General features: G+C 43.3%; 6 protein-coding genes across 6 annotated transcripts; 3 read left to right on the forward strand and 3 right to left on the reverse strand.

Moving 5' to 3' along the window:
• Window positions 1-1,277: 1,277 nt before the first annotated feature.
• EAE97_004510 (uncharacterized protein) lies at window positions 1,278-6,119 on the forward strand (the record flags this gene model as incomplete). Its single annotated transcript, XM_038875022.1, has 1 exon — window positions 1,278-6,119. The coding sequence occupies one exon, from the start codon at window positions 1,278-1,280 to the stop codon at window positions 6,117-6,119; it is 4,842 nt and encodes a 1,613-aa protein (XP_038734466.1).
• Window positions 6,120-6,542: 423 nt separating this feature from the next.
• EAE97_004511 (uncharacterized protein) lies at window positions 6,543-6,887 on the reverse strand (the record flags this gene model as incomplete). The annotated part of the gene is made up of 1 exon (XM_038875023.1): window positions 6,543-6,887. One exon carries the CDS (start codon window positions 6,885-6,887, stop codon window positions 6,543-6,545), a length of 345 nt encoding a protein of 114 aa, XP_038734467.1.
• Window positions 6,888-8,479: 1,592 nt separating this feature from the next.
• On the forward strand, window positions 8,480-10,209 carry EAE97_004512 (uncharacterized protein; the record flags this gene model as incomplete). The annotated part of the gene is made up of 2 exons (XM_038875024.1): window positions 8,480-8,753; window positions 8,831-10,209. 2 exons carry the CDS (start codon window positions 8,480-8,482, stop codon window positions 10,207-10,209), a joined length of 1,653 nt encoding a protein of 550 aa, XP_038734468.1.
• A 1,170-nt stretch (window positions 10,210-11,379) lies between these two features.
• EAE97_004513 (uncharacterized protein) lies at window positions 11,380-13,281 on the forward strand (the record flags this gene model as incomplete). The annotated part of the gene is made up of 5 exons (XM_038875025.1): window positions 11,380-11,615; window positions 11,863-12,210; window positions 12,240-12,246; window positions 12,304-12,967; window positions 13,025-13,281. 5 exons carry the CDS (start codon window positions 11,380-11,382, stop codon window positions 13,279-13,281), a joined length of 1,512 nt encoding a protein of 503 aa, XP_038734469.1.
• A 937-nt stretch (window positions 13,282-14,218) lies between these two features.
• EAE97_004514 (uncharacterized protein) lies at window positions 14,219-16,886 on the reverse strand (the record flags this gene model as incomplete). The annotated part of the gene is made up of 3 exons (XM_038875026.1): window positions 14,219-16,310; window positions 16,362-16,768; window positions 16,821-16,886. The coding sequence occupies 3 exons, from the start codon at window positions 16,884-16,886 to the stop codon at window positions 14,219-14,221; spliced, it is 2,565 nt and encodes an 854-aa protein (XP_038734470.1).
• A 1,009-nt stretch (window positions 16,887-17,895) lies between these two features.
• EAE97_004515 (uncharacterized protein) lies at window positions 17,896-19,374 on the reverse strand (the record flags this gene model as incomplete). Its single annotated transcript, XM_038875027.1, has 1 exon — window positions 17,896-19,374. The coding sequence occupies one exon, from the start codon at window positions 19,372-19,374 to the stop codon at window positions 17,896-17,898; it is 1,479 nt and encodes a 492-aa protein (XP_038734471.1).
• Between the last annotated feature and the right edge of the window lie 258 nt (window positions 19,375-19,632).

A 19,632-nucleotide genomic window follows, 5' to 3' on the forward strand; every position in this document is an offset into this window, starting at 1 on the left:
CTTGTGTGTATGATCGACTGAAGAAAGATAGTATACTGTGTGACGAGAAATCTGATTGCTAAGATTTGGTAAGCTCAAGTGAAATGTGCAATGTAAAATGATCAAAGGATCCAAATCTCTTCCTAGGCAGACCAAGTCTTATATGCACATAATAACACGCACTATCCAACACTACCACACTCAACTCCTTCCCCGCTTCTTCCTTCATTTTTATCAATTTGGATCTTGACAGGTGTATTGGGTGGGTACACATGAATTGTACACACTTCTCCCCGCCGGAGATTGCCATTGGAGATGTGAAAGAAGCATGATTATAAAAGTCTTTGGCTTTTACTTTATGTCTCTGTACGAGCATGGAGTATATAGATACTTGCTGTTAAAGCTGTATCACAACAGTAGATTATCCGAATTGTTTATGCACAACACTCAATACGCTTCGCTTGGTACTGTTCGCATTGTACTGTACTTGGCGAGCTGTGGGTTGAAAGAAGGCTGGCTGGCTGACTATTTGCCCAGACACGAACACTGCATACAACGCGGTGGGGGTTCGGTATACCCCTCTTATCATGTTTGACGAGATTTTGTGAATCGCTTGGATCGTATGTTATGAATTGTCATATTATTCAAGAAGAAGCTTTCTACATATCGATGAGCAACAATATGGTACAACATATTTAATCAATGCAGCTTGCACCTAAACCGCCTCGTTTATTCGCCAAACTACCTTGGAATACCCCGCTTGTGATAACTCTTGAGGTCGTACAGCTTTCCTGTCTGATTGTTACTGTGATTTAACACATGCTTCTTTAGCCTGCAAGGAAAAGGTGGAGGGTTGTCGAGACTTTGATCAACGCCCATTTTAGTATCAAGGCTGAATTGACTGAATTGACTTTCCAAAGTCTAATAAACTTATGGGGTGTTTCGTATAGACGCAATACGTTGTTCAAGGTTTATGCTGGACCTCGCAGGCATCGATGGTATTTCTCTGTTAAAACCCCACTCGATACTGTGGCAGCAGACACCTGAAAAGAATTGATTGAATAATATCATTCAGAGTCATTCTGGGCTATCAAGATTGGTCAAGTTTATGGATACAACAGCTATGGAGATAGTTTTGTACTTCAATTCTTTTGCAGCTCGCTTGATAACCTTGAGCGAGGAGGAATAGAAGATAACAAATTTCCTTCAAAATAAACTTGCCATATTGTGTCTATAGTCCGAATTTAGTAACACAACTATTGCAATTGTTTTCCAAGCTTTAATTGACTAACATAAAAATGTCATCTAGTTCTACTATCTATTCTCAAGGGTTCAATTTTAGCGATTTTTTGCAGAAAGGCGTCGATCCGCGCACCGGTCAATACACGTGTATGGTTGATCTGTATGAAGTACCAATTCAAGCCAGAAACTGCCCTCCTTTCAAGTTCTCCTTGTCCTTCCATCCATTGAACACACAAGACATTGGATTGGGTCAAGGATGGAGATTCAACCTACCTTCCTATGAACACCGTCAGTCGAACCGGGTCGTCAGCCTCTCAACAGGCGAATCTTACCGAGTTACGGAAACGTCTAGCACAATCTTTACCCCCGATCAAAAGCTTAAAAGCTCGAATTTCAAGAAGCTAGATGCCAACACATACCAGATCATTTATAAGTCGGGCCAAATCGAGAATTTGTCTAGTTTCAACAATAGATACAATAAGTCTGTTCTTGTTGACTTATATGCATCTACTGGACGTTCGCTGTCATTCGTTTGGTCTGCACTTGGAGAGACTGCTCGCCTCGACAAAATTCAGCAGGGCTCAGAAGTTCTTCTTGAGGTTAAGTATGGGACATCTCAAGTGGAGATAACCAAGGCCCCGAATACATCCGAAGCAGCTACCTTCACTCTCATTCAAAGAAACAATCAGTTGGTAGAGATCCGTCTACCTTTGGATGGAGCGTCCTGGAAGTTTGGATATCAGAAGTTCGGTCAAATGATTCATCTGAACAATGTTACCAGCCCTTCTGGTCTCGTGGAAGATATTAGCTACAAAGAACAAGGGCATCGACTGCCAACAGGGGCCCCTTATCAGGCAATTCCTTATGCCATATCTCATACTGCACGTCCTGGCAATTCACAACCTCCGATCATAACCTCCTACACCTATTCTGACTATAACTTTCTTGCATATGGTAGTAGTCAAAACTGGAAAGACGGAGAAGATAATTTGTTCCTTACCCGTGACGAATACCAATACACCTCAAATGTTCAAATTCAAGGCGGAATAAGAACGAAGAATACTTACAACAAGTTCCATCTTCTTGTCAGTTCGGAACAACAGAAAGGCACCAAACAGGTCATCCAGAAGATCACGTATCATGCGGTCCCATTCGCATCATTTGAAAATCAACCTGCACAATATCAATTACCCAAAACTGTTGAAACTATCTACAAGGATACAGCTAGTCCGGCAACCCGCACAGAAACAAGCCATCATGTCTTCGACGAATGGGGAAATCCTACACAAGACATCAAGCCAACTGGTATCAGAATCGATCGCAATTACTATCCACCAACTGGTGAAGGCATATATTGCCCACGTGATCCACATGACTTCCAAAGATACTTGAAACGCGAGACGGTAACACCAGCTAATGCTGTGGGGCCAACTCGTAGTGAGCATTATACATATTCCCAAATGCCCACGGCGACCGGCGCAAAGACGAGCTATCTTGTTGTCGTGCAGCAGAAGCAAAATTTAGAGGGAAATCAGCTTCTTACCAAGTTCGATTACACTTATGTGAACAATGCTGCTGCAAGAGATCATACTCGCCTTCAGCGACAGGTGACACGCCTCTTTGATCAGTATCCCACAACACAGAATTGGACTTACACATATCCCAGTAGCAGTCAGTTCGTACAGACGGTGGCTACTACAGCTTTTGATGCTTCTACGGCAGTGGAAGAAACGGGCTATTCACTGTGGTCTGGGCTTTTAGCGACTCATAAGAATCAGATTGGTATTTCTACTCATTACTATTATGACAGTCTCGGTCGCGCTTCCAAGACGGTTCACTCTCAAGGTACCCCCTATGAATCCGTTGAACGTCAGGAGTACCTTTTCCTTGGAGTCAACAATGGATCACGCAGAACGATGATTGATGCAAAGGGTGTACAAACTCGCTACATTACAGATGGATTGGAAAGGCTTTGGCGCGTTGAGAAACAGGATGGCCAAGTATTTCGACTGATCCAGGAACATAGCTACAATACCCAGGATCAACTCATCACAACATCTGACATTGATTGGATGAGAACAGAAAGGATCGAGTCACCATCTGAGCAAAGGAGCATTAAATCAATGGAATATGATGATTGGGGCAAGGTTTATAGAGTTTCAGATAACTCTGGCTTGCGTACATTAATAATTACAGACCCAATCGCCAACACAAAAGTTGAAGGCGTTGAGGGCGAGGGAATGACTAAGACCAGGTTGAACCTCTTTGGCGCGCCCACACAAACAGCACTTTACCACAAAAACAACGCCCTCTACAGCAAGATGGACTACACCTATGATGGCTTAAACCGTCTTCTCAGGCAGCAGGATAATCTTGGTCGTGTAACTGAATACAAACCCGATTCCTTTGACCGCGTGGTTGAGACTATCTGGCCTGGTACTCGCGTGGTGAAGACACAGTATGCAAGTCAGACCACTGCATTGTTGCCGACTTCAATGAAGCTTAATGACCGGACAGTGGGCGAGCAATCTTTCGATGGATTAGGTCGTGTTACAAAGAAAGTCATCGGTACACGAACTACTAGCCAAAGCTACCAAGGGAACTCACCCGATCCTGCACAAATAACCAATGCAAAGGGAGAGCAACACAACTTAACCTATCAGTCAGCTTTAGGCGGTGCACTTACGCAAATATCCACTAGCAATCATACAGATGCCTATACGTATGACACTGAAACTGTTGCTCCATTGCAGCTCAAAGGTGCTTATTCGACTCACGATCTACAATATCTGACTTCTGGTTTACTTTCTCGAGAAACTATATCTATCACTGGAGGCCAGATGTTCTCTGCTCTGTATACTTATTCGATGGCCGGAAAGTTGCAAAAGTATACCGATGCGAACGGGAAATTGCAAGAGACTTATTATGATGCGTTTGGAAGACCTCAGCAGGTAGCACAAGGCAGATTGAAAGTATCATTTGTCTATGACATCGCTAGTCGTGTAACCGAAAGTCGTGTTCAGGACGAAGAAAAAAATACAAAAATAACTACCAAACTGGCATATGATGATTTCGGTAGGGAAATCAAACGATCTGTGTACAGCGGCGAATCAACATTGATATATAATCTCAGCCAGACATACAATGGAATTGGTCTTGTAGCTTCGCGTCTCCAAGAGAAAAGTGGTAGTGTGATGCAAAGTGAGAGTTTCGAATATGACGTCCATAACCGTCTTGTCAATTATCAATGCCAAGGAAGCGAGCCTCCTGCAGATCAACAAGGGAATCTTCTTAGATCGCAACAGTTCGTCTTCGATAACTACGATAATATTGTACAGACTTCCACAGTATTTCAAGACGGCAGCTCAAATACTTCCACTAGCTCTTTTAGCACACAAGACCCTACTCAACTCATTCAAGTCACCAACACACATCCAGATTATCCATCCAAGGCGGTCCTCGAGTATGATTACAATGGATGTTTAACGCGCAATGAGCAAGGCCGAAGACTTCAATATGATAACATGAGCCGCTTGACCGATGTGCGAGATGGCAATAACAATGTTCTTGCGCAATACTTGTATGATGCGGCGGGAAATCTAGCGTGTCAGAGAGTGCCCAACCAACCAGATACAAAGTTCTTCTATAGGGGATCGCTTATAGCCATGCAAAAAGGAGATCGTTCGGTTAGCTATCTATCGAATGGATCGGAATATTGGGGAGAGATTGTTTCTCAACAAGGTGGAAGCACCGAAACCCATCTCTGGGCTTCTAATTGTCAACGGTCTATTCTCACCACATTGGATTCTCAAAATCCCAACCAGATTCAAACCCAGAAGTACACACCGTATGGATGTTCTGGCTCGGAAGCTCGGTCTTCCTTTTCTTCTATTAGCTTTAATGGACAATGGAGAGATCCTGTTACAGGGTGGTATCATCTAGGCAATGGGTATCGAGTCTACAATCCCCAGCTTAGAAGATTCCATACACCTGATCCCTGGGCTCCATTTGCGTCTGGAGAAATCAATCCTTATGTATACTGTTTAGGAGATCCCATCAATCGAGTAGATCCAAATGGTCATTTCAGTCTCTTTGGTATGAATTTTACGTGGAAAGATCTGATCATGGTGGTAATTGGAATTGCCGTTAGTGTAGGTGTTGGGATTCTAACAGGTGGTGCAAGTTTGGCTATACAGGTTGGTGTTGGTATCGCGGCAGGCGTTATTTCCGATGTAGCATCTGGTATGCTTGGAAGTGTCGCAAATGGGGAAAAAATCACTTGGAGAAGTGTTGGTTTGGATGCTCTTGGTGGGTTGTTAGGTGGAATAGGCGGCGAGATTGGTGGCAACATTCTCAAACACGGATTCAAAGCTACCAAGGCTTTGCCAACAGCTCTTAAAAAGACAGTAGGTCGGGCAGGCTCGTACAATGTCACCAAAGCAGCCGCGGGCGGGGTTGCCAGTAAAAGTATAACAGCTGTGAAGAGCGGATTGAGAGCTTCTGCTCGAGGGTTAATCCCTGGACAAGCCACATCACGAGGATTGGTACCTCTTATCGCCCCTGATCCTCAGGATGAAAACGAGCAATCTCAAGGTGGATCTTCAAAGTTGACAGCTAATAGTGGCAACGATAATCTCTCGACTGCTCCGCTAGGACGTTCCGGTCCTGCTCAAGTTGGTAGCCAATCTTTCTATCTTGACAGAGGATCTTTTGTAACAAGAGATGTTATACGTCCACTCATGAAAGATGGTGATGATACCGCCATGTCTACATCATTCATGAGCAACTATGGTAATGTGTCTAGCGCTGGGCAATCTGCTGTTGCATCCCTACTCGGGCGTGAAATTAGGTTTACTTATGGCCCACTAACTAATATTCAATCGGAGGAAGATTCTTAGGTTTAATTTTCTCCTCTTTCTTTGGAATGGGTAGATAATTGAAATATCATCTTTTAAACTCAAGAACCAAAAAGCTTTTATTATTGGATTTGAATTAAAGTCCGAACTAATGGATCCGGATTCGTTGCGCGAGCATGCTAACCCTGCAACGTCTAATGAATTACAATCATCTTGCTCTAAATACCTAGGTAGTCTATCCTCACTGTCTAGTATTTTACTAATTGCTTCTTTCCCCAACATTCGTGATTCCAATCTCCCGGCAGAAAGGCGGGGAAGAAATTATTACGTACTAGTTCATTTTGAAATCTTCTACGCACGGAAAATACCCAATTTGAAATCACACCATCGATCAATAGTCTAATTCAAACTCGTAACAACATCAAATTCTCATTGTAAGAAGCGTGACCAGTATGAAATAGATGTTTAATGTCCAGTGCGCTCTAAAGTCAAGCCATATTTACGAATAGTGTACCCGCAATGCCCCGTAGATAGGCTAGAGATAGGCCTTTCATGCGGGTCGGTAATTCGCGGTCTAGAATTTAATGTCCCCAAAGTAAATAAGGTTTCGGGGGATGCATGGATCCTGGCAGAACTAAAAGCTGGGCGGGTATTAGTTTGGAGTCCAAAACTCTGTAATCTGGGACGCTGGCACGCTGAAGCCTGAACGATATCTTTGACAGTGACAGTTACAGTGGATGGAAGTGGGTGAGCACAAAGTGCGGAGAGAATAGCGCGCAGCACTAGACCCCGCGAGCTCGGAGACTCCATTATTTACCATCATTTGAGGGATTATATTGGTTAAACTTTGCGAGGATTATAACTCTGACTGCTGATGAGTAGGGATGGTCGATGGATATCAGCGGCTTATTGCACAATATTTGTGCTGAGAGTTATAGGTGAAAGTACCAGCGTGATTTTAGCCCTGACACTTCTCCATGATTCCACATTGTTATCTCGAGAGCGATTTATACTATCTCTAAGATACAAATATCTGTGTACAATCAGATACGGAAAATTCCTTTATAATAGATCAAGCTAAGTACGAAACTCAATATAAATACCAAGAAAGATAACTTAGATAAGCATTTGTTTTGCTAACCCCTTCATCCTCGCTTTGCCCGAGACGAGCCTCAATCTCGTCAATTCTCATGCTCCCAAATCCCCAGATTTAAAACCTCCGTTCACTGCCTCGGTCCGATACAAGTTCAAAAAAGGTTTATGTATAGGCGAAGAATTCTTCTAGAAGAATTATTAGAGGCAAACGAGTGAAGCCACCACCGTGACTGGCGTCGCAGTTTAAAGAAGATGCCTTGACTCTCGATTGTGTGGTGGTCAAGGATCTAGACCTTGTGAAAAGGAACCCTCAGACTACTCTCTCTTATCTATGCCCCCCAGTGTGATCCTTACGTTGTATGCGGAGCTGGAAGCCAAGCTGGATAGTGCTAACTTGAACCAATCATACTACAAGATATTGACGAACTATTATAGAAGAAGCTTAGTACATTAAATGCCACGATCTGAATCGGGGCTCACCCCCGAGCACATTATGCCTATCTTTCACTAGTTAGTACCGAAATCATCTTGACAAACCAGCCTAGGTCATCCTATTTGAATTTCTCCCGCACACTTGACGACGCAAATTTGCAATGAGATTGGTGTAAGTATAACACCATATTCCAATCTTATCTGTTATCTACATGTTATCGTCTCAGAAACATGCCAATACCATTCTATTGGATACAGATTCACGCAGAGCTGGGATTTAGTCTTGATACCCATTGATAAACGCGATGCATAGGGTTTAGTTCTCTCTGGCTAAAGTTTGGGAGTCGGGGATCCCGTGGGTCATGTATCACCATAAGATTCGTATGCAAAGAAGGGTGAGCTTTACCATTTCGACACAACCGTTAGCTTCCTTCTTCCAGTCAGTTGCGGGAAAAGAGTCGTATCATTTACAAGGGAGGCAAATATCCCTACCTAGCCTTGGTTCGATTTGGATTACCCGTATCATTTACGAAGCAAGAGGCGCCGATAGGTGATGCATGTGTACAGACATGCATGCGCCAAAGCCAAGATCGCCATTAGTGGCATATACCAGAGCGGTAGGTGCGACGATAGATACTCAGGGCCAGAAAGCTTCGTGTATAAGTACTCGATGTCACGCGATGTAACTCCAGATTTTGTGAATCATTATTTAAACGTCTTGTCTTTTACTCACTCGGTGCTTGCGATCACAACTACGTATTTCGATATCATACTCGTTGAGAGTGAATCGAATTCGACTCCCCCTTCTTTTCCTTCTCTTATCAGGAGCAATTCAAATTTCAAAAAGGTAGTAAGAATTCCTCTAAGAAATAAAGATGGCTTTCGACGATAAAGAGAAATACACGACTGATGTGGCGCCACCATCACCTACTGATGGCGACATCGAGGTTGGCCAGTCTGGACAATTGAAGAGACAATTGAAGGGCAGACATATGCAAATGATCGCAATTGGTGGTTCTATTGGAGCCGGTCTATTCGTTGGTTCGGGTTCTGCTCTTCACTCTGGTGGTCCAGCCTCGTTGGTTATCGATTTCATCATCATCGGTATTATGTTGTTGCTTACTGTTAATGCTTTGGGAGAACTTGCTGGTAAGACTACCCCGCGCCTATTCCATTTCTATGCCTATGGTTCTGAGAGTGATCAAAGCTAACGCTACATTGTACAGCTATCTATCCTGTTGAAGGATCCTTCTATAATTACTCTGTTAGATTTATTGACCCAGGTTGGGGATTCGCAATGGGATGGAACTATGCTATCAATTGGCTCATCATTCTCCCCTTCGAATTAACAGCTGCCGGTATTACAATTGGATTTTGGACCGACCCGGATAACTCTGGCAACCCTTCGGTGAATGTTGGAGTTTGGATTACTATTTTCCTCGTCATGGTTACCATTATCAACCTTTTCGGTGTCAAAGGATACGGAGAAGTGGAATTTGTTCTCGGTTTGATCAAAGTGATTGCTATTATCGGCTTTATCATTCTCGGTATAATCATCGACTGTGGTGGTGTCCCAACCGATAACCGTGGCTACATTGGTGCCAAATACTGGGACACCCCTGGTGCTTTCCGCAATGGCTTCAAGGGATTCTGTTCAGTCTTTGTGACTGCCTCCTTCGCATTTGGTGGAACCGAACTTGTAGGTTTAGCCGCCGCAGAAGCCGATAATCCACGAAAATCGATTCCCAAAGCCACTAAGCAAGTGTTTTGGCGTATCTCCCTCTTCTACGTCATTTCACTCTTCCTCCTCGGTCTTATCGTCCCATCCGACAACGAGATTCTCTCAAAAGCCTCCGGCGGTCACACAGCCTACTCTCCCTTTGTTCTTGCTTTCCGTTTGGCAGGAATCAAAGTACTCCCCTCTATCTTCAATGCCGTCATCACCCTCTCTGTTATCTCTGTCGCCAACTCCTGTACTTTCGCCTCTACCCGTACCATCCAAGCTCTCTGTGCTAAAGGTATGGGTCCATCCTGGGGTGCAAAGGTCGATAAACATGGTCGTCCAATCATTGCCATTGCCATTGCTCTCGCTTTTGGTTTTCTCGCCTATGTAAATCTCGCTCCTCAAGGTTCTACTATCTTCACATGGCTCCTTTCTATCTCGGGTCTTTCCAACTTCTTCACCTGGGGCTCTATCTGCTATGCTCACATCCGTTTCCGCAAGGTATGGAACATGAATGGTCGCACAAAGGACGATCTCCCATTCGCAGCTATGTTTGGAACGATCGGATCATGGATTGGTCTTGGCCTTGTTATCCTATGTCTTGTTGCCCAATTCTACGTCGCCCTGTTCCCCATTGGTGGAAAACCAGATGTAGAAGCTTTCTTTGAAGCTTACCTCGCTGCCCCAATTGTTATCCTCTTCTTCGTTGGGTACAAAGTGTTCTACAGGCAATGGTCTTTTGGTGTAAATCTCGATCAGATCAATGTTGATGAGGGCAGACGTGAGATGGATTTGGTAGCGTTCAGAGAGGAGTTAGATGAAGAAAGAAGAGTCAAGGCAGCTTGGCCTTGGTGGAAAAGACAGTGGGATTTCTGGATGTAGATCTCTTACTATGGGATGGAGTTTGTTGGTTTGATTAAGATATCCAGATGTCATGCTACCCATTTGGGTATGGAACGCGGTTCAGTTTATGAAATGATTTGAGGTCTGGCAAGTCGATAAAAAACACTAGCCAAAAATGAATGGAATAGATTTTGATACATTTTTAATTCCGCTATATATACCCAAAAATATGAAAAATTTATGATTACATACATTCGTTCTAGATACTCGATTCATCATGCATTCGTTCTTCGTCGCAACATTCTAAAATATCAGAATCATTTGGATGTCAGTCTCTTCTCAAATTTAAGGACATGAAAACTTACTACTGACTCCATATCCCAACTCAAGTCATTACAGGTCTATCAAAATTATGATTTGACCGAAATCACGTCTTGGTCATAACATCTCAGCAAGTTAACGGGCCCAACAATACCAAAACGTCAAACACTTGAGAATGACTGATCAAGAAATCTCCAATCAAGACTTCAGGAATACGAAATGAATAATTGATTAAATTCAACTGCTCGAAAAACAACCATCTAATCAATACTTTGCTCGTTCTTTTAAACTTTCTCAATGTTTACCATCATAAACGATTTTGCCGAGATCGATCACTAATCAGGAGAAACACTCGCTTCGGCACAAATTTCATGATCACTAATCCATCGCTACGCACGAAAGATTCACGGAGTTAAGCATCAAAATGCACTTCGAGATGCATCACTTCTTAATTAAATGGCAAGGAGAAGCGTAAATCTTCCCGTCTGGGGCACATACGGTCAGAGATCTAACTGCAAAATCAGCTAGCGTGAAGGAAGTCGTCAGTAGGCTTTAATGTGATACTAGGCAGAATAGTATGAAGATCCGAGTCTGATTAGAAAACAATACAAATACATGTCGAAAGATTACAAGGTGTGATTATTGATCATGTAGACGTGATTCGTGATTATGTAGATTCTTATATTTCAAGTTAACTACCGTTTGTACTACAATATCCATCAATTCATCACCTGTTTTACTTCACAGAATCAAGCTCGAGTAGCACGTCGTCAAATATCGCAAAGCCCCATCTGATGTATAGTCTTTAATACATTACACCATATACGTACCCGCATGATATCGATACACACATAACCACGACACACATCATCACACGCAAACGAAAACATGACAGACCCCGAAAAAACATCTCGAGAATCGAGTTCCTCGAATAATCTCGATGGGACGCCAAAGTCACCACCTGTTGATACCACCACAGGAAAAGATCTAGAAAGCCAGGATCAAAGAATAGTAGTACCGCCATTACAGTGGAATGGTCCTGACGATCCAGATAATCCTCTCAATTGGCCTGTGTGGAAGAAGAGTTGGCATGTTTTTACTCCAGCTTTGATTTCTTTCTCTGCGTATGTATTGTTTTTGTTCTTGTCCCCCTTCGTGTCTTTTGGTATCTTGGATATCCTAGAATACAATCTTGTAAGGGGCAATTGTTTTGCTGAATTTTGAATTTGTTTCGAAATTCGGACAATTCGACTTAGGGAAACATTCGAAAAGTAATTTGAAATATCCAAAAAAGAAAAGACTTTCCTTCAGACCGCAGTTCAAATTATTGAATCCCCCGACCCCACCACCCATCAACTAACCCACCTCCAGAACCCTCGGCTCCTCCCTCATATCCCCCGCCGCCCCCTTCATCTCCCACACCTTCCACACCAGCTCGACCGTCTCCATCCTCCCCCTCTCCACCTACGTCCTAGCTCTCGCGCTGGGTCCCCTCATCGCAGCCCCCCTCTCCGAATCCCTCGGTCGAAAACCCGTCTATCTACTCTCCGTCCCCCTGGGCTGCATCTTCACTCTCGGCTGCGGTTTCTCCCAAAACATCGCAAGTCTATCTATCCTGCGTTTCCTCGCTGGTATGGCGTTCAGTCCCGCGTTAGCAATTGGAGCAGGTAGTATTGCGGACTGTTATACTGCTGAAAAGAGAGCGCGTCCTAGTGCGTGGTATGTTATGAGTCCGTTTTTGGGACCAGCTTTAGGGTGAGTGTTTGATTTTGATTTTGATCTATCTCTGGAGTAAGAGAATATCATTAACAGTCTTCAAATGGACCCGTCATAGGTTCCTTTGTAACTGTCCGCAAATCCTGGCGCTGGACCCAATGGACATTAATCTTCTTCTCCATCTTTTCTTTCCTCCCTCTCCTCCTTACCTCCGAAACCCTGCACTCACGCATCCTCACGCGTCGCGCCAAATCTCTCAATCAGCCTCTCCCAGCCTCTCCATTTCTCTCGAACGCAGCGAAGATAAAGTTCCTCCTAACAGTCACCCTTTTTCGTCCCATTCACATGCTCTGTACCGAGCCCATCGTCGCCTTCCTAAGTCTCTACGTCGCGTTTAATTTTTCCATTCTTTTCAGTTTCATCGCCGCTTTTCCGTATGTATTCAGGACTTTATATGAATTTGATACCGAACAGAGTGGATTGGTTTTCTTGGCAATCGGTGTTGGATGTTTCCTGGCTATCATTACAGTTCTTCTCTGTGATACGTTCTTATATCAGCCTATCGTCAAAAAATCCCATGAAGAAGGGAGGTCAGGTATTGTAGCCCCGGAATATCGTTTATATCCTGCGATGCTAGGAAGTTTTGGGCTGCCGGTTGGGTTATTTTGGTTTGCATGGAGTGCGAAGGATGATGTTCATTGGATAGTGCCTGTAATTGGAGCCGTGCCTTTTTCGTGGGGAAACTTGTCGGTATTTATTGGTGAGTTTTGACCATTCCTTCCTGTCAATATCTGGACACTAACATACGAGGATTAAGCATCAGCAAACTATCTGATTGATACCTATCAAGCATTAAATGGTGCATCAGCACTAGCAGCAAATGGGCTTTTGAGATACGTTTCGGGTGCAGCATTCCCATTATTCATATTGCAGATGTATAAAAACTTGGGAATTGGATGGGCAACGAGTCTGTTAGGTTTTATTGTTGTAGGGTTGCTACCTGTCCCATGGGTATTGTGGATTTGGGGAAAGAAGATCAGAAGTGGCAGTGCATATGATACCATTAAAGCATAATCCAAAATGTACCTGTCAGGATATCGATCATATGATCGAAGAAGGGCATTGTACTATATACCTACCTAACTAGCTAACTAGCGAAGCGCTAGCGCTTCTTTATATACCTACTCAGTACTAGCATCTCATAATTTAATGACCAAGAACGATTACAACCATAATAGACGAGGGCAGTTTACACTTATCAACTTGATTGATACCAACAGTGTTCAATGGAGCGGAATATTGATGATGGCCGAGTGTTGAATACTCTTCACCTTGAAGAGAAAGGAAAAATATTTCGATATAATAATCAAAGATGGACAAAAACCGGGTATTAACTGGATCCAGAAGAATTTTTTTTATTAACAAGGTGTCAAAATCTCAAAAAAACATCATATATGAATAAGGAACAAACGACTTAAATACTACAAGCCATTGTTATTACCCAAATCTACCACCGCCACAAGCTGTCAACTTCCATCCACGTACCAAAAAATCACACATCTCCTCAATACAGAATCTGAAGAAGAAAAATAAACATTTTTCATTTCGTATTCCTAGTAAAAAACTCCACCCAGACCATCCCAACCATACTTTCGCCCTTGCTTGCCTACGTCCCAAATAAGAAAATATCCTCAAGATATTGTTCCAAAGAAAACCCCCATTTGTCCATCCATGCACCTGTGCATCCATCCATAGATTAGAGAAAAAGAGCAATATCGCCATTCACCAAGTATAGTGACATGAACTGATGAGTGTGTGATAAAAGAGAGGGAGATTTGAAGCCAGGACAAGTCAATGCTAACCAAACAAAGCAGCCACCCCAAAGTTCGATCTGATACCAGACAAAGACAACACAGAAAGCCACCCTATAACATGTAATTTAAAGATTACCCTTTTGTTTTTTGTCTCAAGAATTTTCATATCCTGCCTAGAATTCCCCAAAGTGAATTCTTCAACCATCGATGATCATACTATCACCCGTCAACCCCATGAGACTTTCCATTCCATCTTTGGCACTTTCTATTTCCTTCTTTCCGCCATCTGAATAGTAGCCACTTGCATTCCCATTGCCAGTCAACACACCGCCACCTTCTCTCTCCGTACCGCATAACCTGTATTCATTAGATCCATCTCCCTTAGGCTCGATTATTGCTTCATCAAGTGCCCATCTCGCCAAAAACTTATCAACGCCTAATCTGTTCGCCTCGCCTTTTTCCATGTGCCTACCAACATGTTCAGTCCAGTCATCCCAACTACCTGCGCCCTCGAACACGTTTGAGCAATCTGCTTTAGGGCATGCGGATCTTTGAGGTGGCTGTCTTCTAGTTACTAAACACGAGGCTTGCATTTCCTTAACATGAGTTTCCCATTCCACTTGAAGTTTGGAGTCTCCTTTAGCAAGAGCTTTCTTGATTGCAAAAGGTGCATGCATACGTCGGAGATGTTGGGTAAATAGATCCTTGCGGTTGAATTCGTTACCTTTGCCTTCGGCAGTGCTTTGAGGACAAGAAGAGCAGCGATAAAATGTCAAGCAAAGATGCTGAGAAGCAATATGTCGTTTCCACTCATTCTTAGAGCCAAAAGTGCTCGCACATCCGGCAAAAGAGAAAGCACACGGGAATGGTCTTGTATGTGCAGCGGCGATATGTTTTCTCAAGGAAGACGAATCTTTAAATGGTGCATGACTGCACATTGAACATCGGGTATCTTGCTTGGGGCCTTGCTTTTGTGACGATCTCCGGGGCTTGGGTCTAGAGGCAGGTGAATTGAACTCTGAGTTGTACATTTGATCTTCGGCTCCAGATTCACCTTGATCTTGAGATGATGCTGATTCTTCCCGGCCACTTCTGGGACCTGGGGAATCTTCGGAAGTTATGTGAGAGTGGTTTCGATCATTTGGAGTCAGATTATCGTGGCTGAGGTGTCGTACATGACTCAAAGCCTTCAGTTGTTCGGCTGCTTCATGCATCTCTACTGAGGTTTCGACGTCTTCTGTATGCTCGGGAAGATTTGCTGTACTAGTATCAGGATACAATACTTGGGGGATTGATTGAGGAGTGGAATTGATTGGGTCTTGTCTTGAGGGTGTTTGATGGACTACTTCTGGTTGTCTAGTTGGCTCTTGCTGAACTGGTTCATGTCTAGTCATTAGTGGTGTGGATGCAGCGGCCTCACGAGCTTCAAGAAGTATTTTCCCATCTTCCAGCTCCTTGGTAGTTGCGGCTTTGCTCATAGGGGAAATTGCTCCAATCAAATGTTGATAATCTGTTGTCATGTTGTGAGAATTGATGTAACCCAAGAACAAACAGATTCCTTCGGCAGCCAAAACGTTCCATACCGCGATTGGCATAGAAACGAGGAGAATGGTAGGTGGCCCGTGGAACATCCCTTCGACTGCGATTTTTGATGCTGCCAAAGGGGTATTGTGAAGCCACTGCTTGAAAGATGCCATGTCTTGACTTGGCTCTCCAACAAAAGTAGTACAAACTAATGCTCTGACTTCTTCAAAAGTTAGGTCGGAATTCGAGTTGGCCTTGATTGGTTCCTCAATGCTTGATCCTGAGGCATTGTTCTCTGGTGAATCCGTTGGCGATGCTATCGAAGTGCTTGATCTTGGGGCCTGGCTCAGAGGAGATAGCGAAATGCTTTGTAATGATCCAGGGGTCAAGGAGAAAGATACTGGCATTCGCTCGTTGGCCGAAGCTGCCTTTCCTGCTCCATTTGTAAGTCCAGTGTGTGCCAGAAATCCATTGTGCTTTTGTGAAATGATCTCCTCATGGAGTCTTTGCGTACTGAAAGGACGGCCAGTACCAAGTTTATTAAGAGCTTCCGACAAGTGATAAGTAAATGAACGTGTTCCTGGTTCACGTGTAGCCTGTTCTGGACTATATGCAGCAATACCTTGCTTGATGCCTTGGCTTCCCGCAACAGATGAATCTGTAGTTGCGCAAGAATCAAGTAAAAGTAGAACATCAGGCTGCGCATCTTCGAGTAAATATTTAATACCTTCCCACTTAAATTTTGGAGCATCTTCGTGTGAATTGCTACTGCATATCAGCGATAAGTCACAAGGCTCGATAAGCTTCCAATCTTACCAGGCCCAATACAATTGATGATCCGATCCCACAAACCCATAACCTGCATAATATACGATTAAAAGATTATTAGGCGCAGTTGATTCAATATGATGTGCAAGTTGCTTCACAAGTTTAATGTTAGGATTTGGACCACTAGGGATATTCCAGGACTCGGTATGAAAATTAAAGCGTTCTTGGAAAACCTTCTGCAAGAGCAAAAGATCTTGCTCAACACTCAAATCTTCTTCCCATCGCAACAAAAGTACTGTAACGCCCTTATATGGAGATCGATTTGCTTGCGCATAGATAAGCATTGCTGCATCTTGTAAATGACGGGCGAAAGACTCGAAATCGCTTCGCTCACTCGAAGGTGCGGGCTCTTGTAGGTTCGGCATAGCCTTATAATCGTATCTAGCTTGAGGAGACTGAACTGGACGTTAGTAGGATATACCAGATTCAATGCGATGAATTGTTTACCTGTTCTTGAGTAGATTGCTCTGGAACTTTGGGTGCGAGACGTCGTTTCTTGCTGGAAGGCTCCATCTCCTTGTCGCACAATGCGATACTAAATGGTGTCAAAGATTCAGGAAAGAACGATAGACAAGAAGCAAAGCTCTTTTCGATTATCCCGAGGACAAGATGATTGATTGGGGGATGTTTAGTGAAGTTTGACGGAGGAAGTTATTGTGTAAGGCTTCGTAGCCTGACGAGGCTCTTTTCGAGGCTGAAGTCTTTAATTTAGCCGAGCACTAGAGAACCTTAGTTCGAGAAGTGGCAAGGTAATATGATAGTGCACGTGATATGCAATTGAATATCTTTGTCTTACAAATAAGTATAATTAACTCGGACTAGATTTGATTGAATGTGTTTTCCTCTTGTCAATTTCCAAACAGTTTTGAGCAGTACTAAAAAGTAGGCAGTGAGGAGTTATGAGCATCACCTATCTTTCTTTGTGAGTACTTGAGATCCTATCCTTCTACAATTGATTTTGAGGGGGTTGGGTAGCTCGGATTGTGAATGCATTTTCACCCTATCAATTAGACCATCTGACAGCCAATCACTTATATCGAGGTTACTGGGAATTTTCGATGTCATAAAGGAACGAAGATATATTTTTATAATGCTATCTGCCTATAGAATTTCAATAACATCTTTGCAGTACCAATTCCTCCAAGGGCGATATCTTTATATTCATTAGCGATCCGTTCTCTGTCACTTCCCAGTCCAAGATTTCATTGTCGTACTAAATATTATAAATGTTAGGATGGTAGAATAGTGCCGTTTACTTCAACCAAGTAGAAACATCTAAAGTTTGCTTGAATAAAGATTCCGAAGCTCCGTTTTACTATGTTAGCACTTTTGCTATCAGTAATGTTCACGTTTAAAATTGAGAAGAAAAGAGTGTAGTTTTTCATGTATTGACATATCACGGCCTTTTTGCCTAACCAATCAGATCTCCTCCAAAACCCATGCGTCAAAGTTCAAAGTTGCTCAAAAGCCTGGCATCCAAAACTTTCTATTCCACTGCTGTTCTCGAGAATGCTGAGGGAGATCATCTAGAATGGTAGTCATGCTTTTTAATGGCCCAAACTGGAAGCGCCTCACTCGGGCTGAAGTCTTCGTCATAATAACCACATTTCTTTACAGTAGGAATAAGTATGTTTTCGAGTTGATGAGCAGCGCCTCTTTGAATGACGTTCCAAGCAGTCATTTTCTTGACAACGTTTCTAAGGTAAGGCGAGTAAGATGAGCCGGCGTCTAAATCGGATCTACGACTTCTTCGAGACGACAACCATATATTAATTTCATCGCGATTTGTTGGATATGATTCGAATTTGAAATGCGAGAGTGCTCCGAGCCACCGTTGTCCATGCACAAGAGCATTGATAGGTCTGCAAAGATTGTATATACAAACCCCGAGTGCATAGAGATCGCTCTCGTGAGTATGATATTGGTTCGGAGGAAAGTTACTAAGATGCCAACTGTCCGTCGCGGGAGGATCCCAGAGGAGTTCAGGTGCCCAGAAGTGTCTTGTTCCGCAAGCTCCTGATCCCTGCTTATGATTATCAATGGCCAAACCAAAGTCACTTATGACCAGAAAAGGATACTTCGTGGCTCCGTTCGTCGACCTCGACCGTATGAGAATATTATCAGGCTTCATATCGCGATGTATGATTGGTTTCCAGCCCTTTGCAGGCCCAGTTCCTCTGTGTTTTTCATTGGTTATGAATGATTTTCCGCCCCAAAGGTAGGAAAGAGCATCACAAAGTCCAACAATAGCGTGCCAAACAAAGCGCTCAGGTACATCGACCGCATCTCTTGTGCCCAGACGTTGAGCATGACATTTAATAAGATCATCCAGAGATCCTAAGTCGCAAAACTCAAGAAGCAATGATGCACTAGCTGGATGTATGTCATTTGGCTCTATGAACCCATTGATATACCCGGCGAGACCGCCATGCATCACCCTATGAGTTATCCCAATCTCGACTACGCCCATTCCAGGTGTTCCATCTCTCAGGGGTTGCAAGTCATCTTTCTTGAATCGCTTTTCGACATAGAGCTTACCCGTACCCTTGAGTCGAACAACATGAACTCCGCCATTCATTCCGCCTATAGCGCCATTCCCGGCGTCGAGTGTTTTGACGATTGTATACAAATGTCGTATGTTCTGGCTCCCAATAGCTTGGCGTCGTGATTTTTCGAGAGTTCCATCGGTATTTACCGTCATAGTTGCAGATTCTCGAACTAGTCTAGAGACACCGAGAAGGGTTGAGTTCATGAGTTCTTCTTTAAAACGTGGATTGTCATGTGATTGTTCCCTAGTCTGCGTGTTGTAATAATACTCACGAGGATTTGGGACAGACCTGTCAACCTTGAGTTGCCAAGGCTTTGGGATTGGACCCTTCATAGGATGATCGTAAGTCAAATAACCATTGGGACCACGGAAAAAAACTCTATCATTATTATCAAATTGACCAACCCAACCTGCAGGTAGGTCTGTCATTTCTGGGAGAAGTGGGTTTACCATCGTGTTTGATTGCTTTAGACAAGAAAGAAGATGATATACTGAACAGTCGTGTTCGAGAATATGAAAGTTGTTATACTTACAGTAGGATTTTAGGACATTAAACAGATCGGAGATAGATTGAAGTAAATATACTGATGATTTGTGCACGGGTTGCAAAATTATCTTGCGATGATTTGTATGTGAATCACTTCTTTAATGCTATGGCTCAAAATGTGAATCGAAATTTGTTCTAGTCCTCAATGTGAAGCCAGAAATGAA

The sequence above is a fragment of the Botrytis byssoidea genome (genome assembly GCF_014898295.1).
Source record: "Botrytis byssoidea strain MUCL 94 chromosome Unknown BBYS_007, whole genome shotgun sequence".
Classification (NCBI taxonomy): domain Eukaryota; kingdom Fungi; phylum Ascomycota; class Leotiomycetes; order Helotiales; family Sclerotiniaceae; genus Botrytis; species Botrytis byssoidea.